The following is a 12,289-nucleotide window of genomic DNA, read 5'->3' on the forward strand; positions in this document are numbered from 1 at the left end:
TAGCTTAGTGGTAGGAAACAGAGGGTGGTGGGAGACAATTATTTGTGTGATTGGAGCTCAGTGTGCAGTGATACACTATAGGGATCAAAGCTGGGTCCCTTATTGTTTGTGATATTCATAAATGATGTAGATGAGAGTGAGGTGGAAGATAATAACTAAACATTTGGATAATACAACAATTTTGCTGACTGGTTATAGTAAGGAAGAAGATCTTATTTACAGAAGAATGTAAGTGGATTAATCATATTGAATTGTATTGTGTCGCCATAGTCTTACCAGACCATAGGGGCTGCTCTCTCTTTAGAAAGAAGCGATCGGTGGTGATTTAATCTGAGGGCTACCAGATCTCAGGTGACGGAAGAGGTTGAGAAGGAGAGTCCTTCATGGTAACCTCAAGCTGGTGATGGGAATTGATCCCACACTGTTGGCATCACATTGCTCTTAAAACCAACAATCAAGTCAATTGAGGTAAACTAATTGCCAGGATGTGGAATATAACATTGATAAGTGTGAGGTGATGTTGTTTGGAAAAAGGAACAAGACAAAGGAGCACTTAATGAATGGCAAGACACTAGGAAGCTCAGAGGAACAGAGGGATCCGGGGATGCTTGTCCACAGATCTCTGAAAGTGGCAGGACAGGTTAATAGGGTGGTGAAGAAGGCATACAGGGGACTTCTGCCTTTATCAGTCACGGCATAGATTATAAGTGCAGGGAGGTCATTTTGGAGCTGTAGAGAACTTTGCATAGGCACAGCTGAATATTTGTGCAGTTCTGGTCACCACACTACAGGAAGGATGTGATTGCACTGGAGGGGGTTCAAAGGATGTTTCCTCAAATGGGGTTTTTCAGCTATTTCAGAAGAGAGGCTGGATGAGCATGGATTGTTTTCTTTGGAGTAGAGAATGCTGAGGGGGGAGCATGGTAGAGGTGTATAAGATTATGAGAGGCATGGATAGGGTGAAGAGAAAGCAGCTGTTCCACTTAGTTGAAGGGTTAATAATTAAAGTGAAAGACAGGAGATTTAGATGGGATATGAGGAAGAACCTCTTCACCCAGAAGGTGGTAGGGGTCTGGAATACACTGCCTGGAAGAGCACTTGAGGCAGGAAACCTCACAACTTTTAAACATACTTGGATGAGCACTTGACATGTCATAACATTCAAGGCTATGGGCCAAATCTGGGAAAGTGGGACTAGCGTAGGTAGTAGTATACTTTTGACCATATAGACTTGATGGGCCAAAGGGCCTCTTCCTCACTGTAAGATTCAATGATGAGGAGTGATTACTGGACTTTGAAGAGAGATATTGTAGGTTTTTTTTGGATTACAAGATGGAACTGATCTTGTCTCTGATAGCCTGAGGATCTGTGACAAGGTTATTAGACTTCTCCATCCTCACATGCAATAAGAACATGCAGTACTAGGGAAAGGAGAATCAAAATGTGTCTAAACACATTCAACATTTCCCTAAAGAATTCCCTGAAAGCTACATGGACCATACAAAAACCTTAATGAAGAGTCAGGAAGGCACTAGGAAAGCTTTTCCCATGACTTTCCCAGAAAGATCTTCAAACAACAGCAGCTACCAGTGAATTCTGCCATTGATAGTAAATACGACAATAGCTCTGACCTTTTACAACACTAACAAATCTTAAGATGTCTCCGTCAAATATGATCCAAAATGTCATCAGGACATTCATCCATTTAATCAATATCTTCATTATTGGTTCATTCAGTTTGGCATGAATGCCAGCCCACAGCCAAATAGAGCTTTCTAGTTTTATCCAAAAGTGCAGAATATAATTGTTGACATCCATGTAAAATCCTTGCGCATAACACTGAATGTCCTTAACTTTCAGAACTTTTTGACTGTGCCAAACACTTTTGACTAGATGTAAGGAATTCCACATGGGGTTTCTCCTCAATTCTCCAGAATTTGCTCAGACATTTTGGTTTTGGTCAATATACTCTGCACAACTTGGCAGTACAAAATGGTTTGAACATGAGATTACTTAGAAAGATCACCACAACTGATTTTGAGGCAGAAGACCTTGGGATCATAGAATTCCTACATTGTGGTGGCAAGCCATTCGGCCCATTGAGTCCACACTGGCCTTCCAAAGAGCATCCCACCCAGACCCACCCCTCCTGTAACCCTGCACTTCCCGTGGTTAATTCACTTAGCCTGCACATCCCTGGACAATATGGGCAATCCACTTAACTTGCACACCTTTGGACTGCAGGAGGAAACTGCAGATCCTGGAGAAAACTCACGCAGACACTGGGAGAATATGCAAACCCTCCGCAGAACATTCACCCGAGGGGAAGCAAATCCAGATCCCTAGTGCTGTGAGGTAGCAGTGTTAGCCACTGTGCCACCCAGCTTCGGAGGCTTTCCAATTGGAAGGCTTCTTGCTAATGATTACCAGGCGCACCAGAACTCAATAATTGAATGAAGCATTCTCATCAATAAAATAATCTCCATTTGTAGCCAATGTTAATGCTTCTTATCTCTTGTTTTCTTATAAATATAAATCCTTTCAAAGTAGTACCCATCCCAGAACCTTGTAATGTATCAGGATGAAGGGCTTATGCCCAAAATGTTGATTCGCCTGCTCCTCGGATGCTGCCTGACCTGCTGTGCTTTTCCAGCACCACACTCTCCAACTTGTAATGTATCAGACCACTTTGGCTCGATATGACCATGCCAAGATTTATAAACCAAGATTTATAAAATTATAAATAATTTCATAAAATAAATGCATCTATTCCTGAAGGAAGATAATCTCCAAGAATAAGGTTGAAGTAAGTAACCCTTCTTTATGATTACAACTGTGTTAAAAGTATATATGAGCTGAAAATGTGTTGCTGGTTAAAGCGCAGCAGGTCAGGCAGCATCCAAGAAACAGGAAATTCGATGTTTCGGAAACGTCGAATTTCCTGTTCCTTGGATGCTGCCTGACCTGCTGCGCTTTAACCAGCAATACATTTTCAGCTCTGATCTCCAGCATCTGCAGACCTCACTTTTTACTAAAAGTATATATGAGCCATTCCAATCTTTCCTCATATCACTGTTTTCCCACTAAATCTCAGAAGCACAGACTCATAGAATGATCATAGAGAAAGAGGCTATTTCGTCCATTGTATTCATTGTATTGTAAACTGTGTGACTTATGTATTTTTAAAACATAATCTATTTAAATTTGAGGATGACTTCAAAATTAGTGGTATAATGAACTGTGAAGATTATCTAAGAGTAATCTTGGTCAGATGAGTATTGGACTGAGAAGTGGCAGATGGAATTAAATTTAGATAAATGCAAGGTGTTACATTTTGGTAAGGCAAACCAGGGAAAGATGTATACAGTTAATGGTAGAAACCTGAGGACTGTTGTTGAACAGAGAGACATGGGGATGCAGGTTTATAGTTCCTTGAAAGTGGTGTCATAGGTAGACAGGGGATGAAGAAGACACGCTTGCCTTCATTTGTCAGAGCATTTAGTATTGGAGTTGGGATGACATGTTGCAGCTGTACAAGATAATGGTGAGGCCACTTGTAGGATACAGTGTACAGCTCTGGTCGCCCTGCTATAGGAAGGATGTTGTTAAATCTTAAAAGATACAAATAAATTTATAAGTATGTTGCCAAGACTGGAGGATTTTTAGGTATAAGGTGAGGATGAACTTTCTTGCCTGGAGTGTCAGAGACTGAAGGATGACTTTGTAGAGATTTATAAGATCATGAGAGGCATAGATAAGGTGAATTGCAAAGGTATTTTTCCAAGAGTAGGTGAATCCAAAGCTAGAGGCATAGGAGAAAGATTTGAAAGGGACTTTGGGGGTAACTTTTTCACATAGAAGGTGATGTGTGGCAGGAATGAGCTGCCAGAGGAAGTGGTAGAGGAAGGTACAACTCAAACATTTAAAAGACATTTGGTCAGGTATATGAATATGAAAGATTTAGAGGACTATAAGCCAAACACAGACAAATTGGACCAGTTCAGTTTCGGATACCTGGTCAGCATGGACTAGTTATAGAGTCTTAGAGTCATTCAGCATGGAAATAGACCTTCCAATCCAACCAGTCCATAATGACCGCCTGCCCAAACTAAACTAGCCCCCTTTGCCTGCATTTGGCCCTTTTCCTTCCAAATCTTTCCTATTCATGAACTTATCCAAATGTCTTTTAAACGTTGTAACATGATCTGCATCCACCACTTTCTCTAGCAGTTCATTCCACACATCAACCACTCTCGTTGTAAAAAGGTGTCTCACATGTCCTTTTTAAATCTTTCTCTCACATTAAAAGTATATATCTTAGTTTTCAACTCACCCCCGCCCCAGGGAAACGACACTTGTCATTCATCTTTTCTATGCCCGTCATGATTTTACCATGCTCCAATGAAATAAAGTCCCAGTCTTTCCATTTTACTTTTAATTCAAACCTTCCATTCCAAGCAACATCCTGGCAAATCTTTTCTGAACCCACCAATTGAAAAAGGTTCTTCCTATAACTGGGCGGCCAGAACTGCACATAAGTAGTCCAGAAGAAGCCTCATCAATATTTTGTACAACTTCAACATGATGTCCCAACTCCTATACTCAATGGGTTTGTTTCCATGTTGCATGACTGTATCACTCTGTGACTGTGTTGCAAGTTTGTGTTCTTGGATTCTGGATTAGGGAGAGACATGAGTTTTTCTATGCATTTAAACTTGTGTTTACACTCAATCCTTGTTTTCCACGAAGGATAGGGGCACAGACTTTCTGCAGGTAACAAAACATGCAAATACCATTCCTGAGCCACTCTCCCATGGACCGTGCAAGGCAGACTAGATGAGACAATGGTAAAAAATTTGAAGTGAACTCTTGGGCTGACTTCACAATTATGCTGATGGTAAATAAGCAGATGACGAGGGCTGAATATATCTGTAGTCATGGTGACTTCTTTTAAAATGTCTTTTGTGACCTTGCTTGTGAATCAATGGTTTTCTCTTGGTAGGACTTCACAACTGAAGAAAATCAACAAGTTCCAGTTTAGAAGATCAGGAAATATTTGTTAACTTAAGTGAAACACCCATACCTTCAAGCAAGAGATTTTGTTAGTTTTACTTTGAGTTTTGCGCAATCATGTGACTTTCTTGGATGAAGATGACATTATAGACCAAATCTGAAACAAACACAGTGAATAAGTATGTAAGTTAGCTCGCTGAGCTGGAAGGTTTGCTTTCAGATGTTTCATCACCATACTAGGTAGCATCATCAGTGAGAGTCTCCAGTGAGGTGGAGTTACCTAGGATGGTCATGAAACATCTGAAAGCAAACCTTCAAACTCAGTGAGCAAACTTACATACTTATCATCAACCTGAGCTCCAAATCGTCTCAAAAATCACAAACACCGCGAATGCTTGAGAAACTAACAGGATTGACAGTATCTAGAGAAAGGAACAGTCAACATTTCAAGTCCAGTATGATTGTTCTTCAGAATTCAAAGGTTGAAATTTTTAAACATGTTTTTGACAGAGGTGAAGGCAGATCGGAAGGCTGTACACAGGGAGCCCTCCCTCCTTCTCCTCTATGTCTATCAAAAGTATATTTTTTTAAAAATTCCAACACCTTTCACTTCTAAAGAAGACTTGACACACTAGACTTGACACATAAACTCTGCCTCTCTCACCATACAGACTGCCAAACTGCTAGCATTCTGTGTTTGGCATCAGTATGATGAAGTCAGGAGAGCTTGATTAGGTGTTCAATGATGTTTAAGTGGGTAACTTACTGCCATCAAAAGGTTGCTGTGTCTTCTGCTACTGTATGTCCACCAACCAAATATGAGTACATGAAAACTCATTATAGGAGATTAGAGTATGCCTCATCAGGCAGCATCAGTTTTAGGAACAAGGTTAATGAGAGCACAAAGTTGAAAATGTGTTGCTAGAAAAATGCAGCAGGTCAGGCAGCATCCAAGGAGCAGCAGAATCCACGTATCGGGCATGAACCCTTCTTCAGGAATGAGGAAAGTGTGCCAAGCAGGCTAAGATAAAAGGTAGGGAGGAGGGACTTGGGGGGAGGGGCGTTGGAAATGTGATAGGTGGAAGGAGGTTAAGGTGAGAGTGATAGGCTGGAGTGGGGGTGGACGCAGAGAGGCCAGGAAGAAGATTGCAGGTTAGGAAGGTGGTGCTGAGTTCGAGGGTTGGGACTGAGACAAGGTGGGGGGAGAGGAAATGAGGAAACTGGAGAAATCTGAGTTCATCCCTTGTGGTTGGAGGGTTCCTAGGCGGAAGATGAGACTCTCTTCCTCCAGCCGTCGTGTTGCTATGGTCTGGTGATGGAGTAGTCCAAGGACCTGCATGTCCTTGGTGGAGTGGAAGGGGGAGTTGAAGTGTTGAGCCATGGGGTGGTTGGTCTGGGTGTCCCAGAGGTGTTCTTTGAAACGCTCCGCAAGTAGGCGGCCTGTCTCCCCATTAAAGAAGAGGCCAGAACGGGTGCAGCGGATGCAGTAAATGATGTGTGTGGAGGTGCAGGTGAATTTGTGGCGGATATGGAAGGATCCCTTGGGGCCTTGAAGGAAAATAAGGGGGGAGGTGTGGGCACAAGTTTTGCATTTCTTGCGGTTGCAGGGGAAGGTGCCGGGAGTGGAGGTTGGGTGGTGGGGGGTTTGCGGACCTGACGAAGGAGTCACAGAGGGAGTGGTCTTTTCGGAACGCTGATAGGGGAGGGGAGGGGAGGGAAATATATCCCTGGTGGTGGGGTCCGTTTGAAGATGGGAGAACGTTTCTGAAGAACTTCTGGGCAGAGGAGATGACCTGGTGTGTGCAGTGAGAGAGGGACTCACTGAAATCATAGCAACCGACGATAGCAACACTGACCATAGCAACACGACTCCTCCATCACGAGACCATAGCAACATGACGAAATAAAAAACTTGCGCCCATATCTCCCTCCTTACGTCCCTCCAAGGCCCCAAGGGATCCTTTCATATCCGCCACAAATTCACCTGCACCTCCACACACATCATTTACTGCATCTGCCGCACCCAATCTGGCGTCATCTATAATGGGGAGACAGGCCACCTACTTGCGGAACGTTTCAGAGAACACCTCTGGGACACCCGGACCAACCAACACAACCACCCCATGGCTCAACACTTCAACTCCCCTTCCCACTCCACCAAGGACATGCAGGTCCTTGGACTACTCCATCGCCAGACCATAGCAACACAACGGCTGGAGGAAGAGCACCTCATCTTCCGCCTAGGAACCCTCCAACCACAAGGGATGAACTCAGATTTCTCCAGTTTCCTCATTTCCCCTCCCCCCACCTTGTCTCAGTCCCAACCCTCGAACTCAGCACCACCTTCCTAACCTGCAATCTTCTTCCTGACCTCTCCGCGCCCACCCCCACTCCAGCCTATCACCCTCACCTTAACCTCCTTCCACCTATTGCATTTCCAACGCCCCTCCCCCAAGTCCCTCCTCCCTACTTTTTATCTTAGCGTGCGTGGCACACTTTCCTCATTCCTGAAGAAGGGCTCATGCCCGAAACGACAATTCTCTTGCTCATTGGATGCTGCCTGACCTGCTGCGCTTTTCCAGTAACACATTTTCAGCTCTGATCTCCAGCATCTGCAGTCCTCACTTTCTCCTAATGAAAGCACGATAAAACATAAGACAGGAATTAAAGTTTCCTCATTAATGTTGAAACCACAAAGAATTTCAAGAAGTCACTTCACTATTCCAGGGTATGATGTAAGAGTAGGTGCCTGTTTCTGTATATGAGGTGATTGCTGCCAGCCGATGTTCAGTTTTCCAATGATTTTCATTTCATAAATAAAACAGGCGCCATTAAAAACCATGAACGTAATAGTGTGCCAAGTACATTGTATAGAGATGCCTGCATTATTGAAAAATCTTGTGTTCTGCACTCGAATGGTAACAAACTGAGTCAGCGGATCAAATTATAATAATTTAACTTCAGCAGAAAAATGAATTCCAAGCAAAGTATTAACAGCAGACGGCACAATTGAATGTAACCATATGTTCTGCTCATTATAGTAATAAAGAAACTGCTTCTTAGTAAACTGATTCATTTTCCTTTTGTTTCCAATTGGTTATTTTACTGTATATTTCCTTACAAGAATTAGCCTAATTCCTAGTATTTTTTCCTATTGAGCGTGCATTAGCAATCTTCAACCATCCTGTGATCATAGTGACATTTGCACTGTCCCTGTTGTTGTGTAAGTCACAATCTGTAAGTTACCACTGGCAGGACTTCTGGTTTCAGCACAATGCCTTGTTAAACTGGTAAATCTGGAACATGCTCACTGTTCTCGGAATAATCTTTAATGCTTCATCTTCACCTCCCCAACCTTCTCTCTCTCAGGTATCAACATCTGGTGTGTGAGTTCACATCAATCATTATAATACTGGCTGATTTACAATCAGCATACTTCTGCTTTGGATTAAGCATCTGTGAATTCTTCAGAAGATAAGAATATCCCTTTTTCCAATATATCTGCTGCAAAGTCAGGCATTTCTTTGAAAGGAATATTTTTATCAGTGACTAAACACATAAGTACGAAGACATGAGTTTGTGTAATGTAAACTTTTGTAGTGGTGAAAATGCAATGGGAAACTATTTAAGTTGAATGTTTTGAATTTTTAGATGTTTCTGAAAGACTGGACGAGGATGGTAAATGGAAAGTTACAACATTTAACACCACTGTGAAGATGTCTACCTATACAATTGCTTTTGTTATTTTTGACTATGATTACGTTAGCACAACTTATAATGACATAGAGGTAACTATCAAGTTCTTAATCTTTATTATTTTTACGAGCTTTATGCATACAATTTCCTTCTGAAATGTTATCTCTAGTAGATTAATAATATCATATTTAATTCAAGTTAAAAATAAATAAAATAGTAAAGTGTTCTGAAAGGTGAAGATAGCTACACAGTAGCAATATTAGTGATGTTTGCCATTAACAGGATATTACCATCAAGACAAAAAGATTCTCTGCCTACCATAAATGAGTAATGTGATTTGAGTTTCAATGATCGTGTGATGCCAGATATATATATATATATATGTAGTATATCTCAAAGTTTGCAGCATAGAATCAAATATCTTATTCCATTGGATGTTCACAACAAGCAGGTTACTGATTATACCCAACCACCTTCTGCATACAAAACGCACAACTCATTGCCAATGTTCAATGTATTTTTGCAATTAGGCAACATTTACCTGAATCAATAATAAAATGAATATGTACATACACTGCCCCTATTTCAACTTAACAGAACAGGTGCACAGTCAAATGCTAGTTCATTGGTCAAGGCATTGCCCTGAGAAATCAAGTTAACTGTCAGTCATTGTTAACTGTTGTGTTCTACATGACAACATATCTATCAGAGTTGAAGACTGTGGTGCTGAAAAAGCACAGCCGGTCAGGCAGCATCCGAGGAGCAGGAAAGTTGATGTATCAGGCATAAGCCATTCATCAGGAATGAGACTTGTGGGCCAAGAGCAATATAAAAAAGCTAATGGCATAGGATTAATTCCTGAGGTGTGGAAATCAAAGTAATTTAGTACATTAAACTTGCATAGGAACATAGGCAATTCTGGGAGGATTATGCACAGTCTGCTCTCCATACCGCAGAAATTATTCCAGAGACTAAAGCATAAGGATCTCAGTTGATAATCCACTGCAATCATGAGGAAATGTGATGTTGTTGGAGGTACCATTTTTTTTTACATAAGCCAAATCCCCATTTGCCCTTTTAAGTGGTCAGAAAGATTCCAGGATGTAAATTTGAAGAAGGGAAAATTATTTTCCCTGACAATCTAGCCAATGTCAATGCTCCAATCAACATTAACAAGACATTTTATCTATTCATCATCGTGTTTGCGCAACTTTGCTGTGCTCAAATCAACTACTACGTTTCCTACATTACAAGTTATCGTACTTAAAAATTATTTATTTTACCATTAAGTATTTGAGGTAACCTGTGGTAACAAAAGATGTGATTTAAAAACTTGATTCTATCCTTCATTAGAAAGGTCTGAATGTACAACAAACATCTACAAGGAACTGAGAGATTTCAACTTTTGAGTGATGGAAGTTGAGACTTTTTTTTTCAGAATAGACAAGGCTTAGAGTCATAGATTCATAGAGATGTACAGTGTGGAAACAGACCCTTCAGTCCAACCTGTCCATGCCGACCAGATATCCCAACCCAATCTCGTCCCACTTGCCAGCACCCGGCCCATATCCCTCCAAACCCATCCTATTCATATACCCATCCAAATGCCTCTTAAATGTTGCAATTGTACCAACCTTCACCACTACGTCTAGTAGCTCATTCCATACACATACCACCCTCTGTGTGAAAATGTTGCCCCTTAGGTCTCTTTTATATCTTTCCCCTCTCACCCTAAACCTATGCCTTCTAATTTTGGATTCCCCCCACCCTAGGGAAAAGCCTTTTGTCTATTTATCTTATCCATGCCCCTCATAATTTTGTAAACCTCTAGAAGGTCACTCCTCAGCCTCCGACGCTCCAGGGAAAACAGCCCCAGCCTGTTCAGCCTCACCCTATAGCTCAAATCCTCCAACCCTGGCAGCATCCTTGTAAATCTTCTCTGAATCTTTTCAAGTTTCCCAACATCTTTCCAATGCTTAGAGGTGACCTGATAGAAGTTGTTAAAATTCTGAATGTAGAGTCATTGAGACATTGAGACATGAAACAACAAAACAGACCCATGTACTTCTTATGCATGTACTTATCCAAATGTCTTTTAAATGTTGTAACTGAACCTGCATCCACCACTGGATGTTCATTCGATAAACGAACCACTCTCTGTGTAAACAAATTGTCCCTCATGTTTTTTCTCTTCTCACCTTATAAATATGCCCTCTAGTCCTGAAATCCTCTGCCCTAGGGAAAAGACACCAGCCATTCACCTTTTATATATATATATTTCCCTTGTGACTTTATAAAGCCTATAAGGTCACCCCTCAATCTCCTATGATCCAGTGGAAAAACGTTCCAGCCTATGTTGGGCAAGGTAAATGCAACAGTGGTATTTGCCATCTCCACCAATAGGTGGTACTAGATAAGGGTTGTTTGAGGTAGTTTGATGTCATCAATCCTCTTCTGCTTGTCTTGAGGCCATCTTGTGATTAGTTGCACAGCAACCATCACCATACGGTGATTAGAGAAGAGGCCCCGTTCTTGGCTATCAAAAAGGTTTGTTGCTTGATAGGAATAAGTATGAGTGCATTTGGTCAGGCATAATTACTTGGACCTTCTGGAGCTGGTATTGATACACCTGCTGTCTCTGAATCTGGAGTGGAACTGCTCGTCTCCACCACAGACTGTAGGTGTGTATTCAGTAGAATAAAGTTAAAAATCACACAACGCCAGGTTATAGGCCAACAAGTTTATTTGGAAGTACTAGCTTTCGGAGCACTGCTGCTTCATCAGGTAATTATTTGACAAAGGAACAGCGCTGTTGTACTATAACCTCGTGTTGTGTGATTTTTAACTTTGTCCACCCCAGTCCTACACAGGCACTTTCACATCAGTGGAATAGGTGGAGCCAAGCTAACACGAGCATTAGCCCTTTCAAAACCATTCTCTTTTACAAGAGTGACAAGAATGTTTCTATTTGTTGAATTACCCAGAAACAAAATTCCTCAAAACAAGCTCATTAGTATTATATCCAATAGGACAATAAGGAGGAATTTTTTGACTCAGAGTTATTAGAATGCAGCATCCACTATCAGTGGAAGTGTCAAAGTAGCTGGCTAAGAACCTCTCAAATGGAGTGTGCTGCAAGCCAAGACAAAGCATGTTAGAAGGCGTGGAGATGTGTGTGCAGTACAAATACCAGCAGATAATACATGTGCTTAATAATATCTGCAATATTGCGTCTTTCACAACTTCAGAATGTCCAAATGATTTACAGCTAAATAAGTAATTTTGAAGAGTAGGCCCTTCTGTAATGTAGAAAATGAATTACTGGAGACAATGTATCATTGCATAAACTGTAGCAAGACACTGGCACTGGTTTTACTATGAAATCAAAAGATATCGGAAATGCTGTGTTCTCAATTTGACTATTTTTTTCAGATTCGTGTGTGGGCAAATAAAACAGCCATATCAAATGGGGAAGCTGAATATGCATTAAATATTACAGGCCCAATACTCGCATACTTTGAAAACTATTATGATGTGAATTATCCCCTCCCCAAAATAGGTAAGGTATGGAATCTTATTC

General features: G+C 41.3%; 1 protein-coding gene across 1 annotated transcript in view; it reads left to right on the top strand.

The window, feature by feature from the left end:
- LOC132823632 (aminopeptidase Q-like) overlaps positions 1-12,289 on the top strand; it is a 133,187-nt gene that overhangs the window by 33,033 nt on the left and 87,865 nt on the right. Inside the window, exons 3-4 of the mRNA XM_060837571.1 lie at positions 8,665-8,801; positions 12,142-12,268. Of these exons, the coding sequence (XP_060693554.1) occupies positions 8,665-8,801; positions 12,142-12,268 (264 nt within the window). The remainder of the gene's footprint in view (positions 1-8,664; positions 8,802-12,141; positions 12,269-12,289) is intronic.

The sequence above is a fragment of the Hemiscyllium ocellatum genome, chromosome 2, assembly GCF_020745735.1.
Source record: "Hemiscyllium ocellatum isolate sHemOce1 chromosome 2, sHemOce1.pat.X.cur, whole genome shotgun sequence".
Classification (NCBI taxonomy): Eukaryota; Metazoa; Chordata; class Chondrichthyes; order Orectolobiformes; family Hemiscylliidae; genus Hemiscyllium; species Hemiscyllium ocellatum.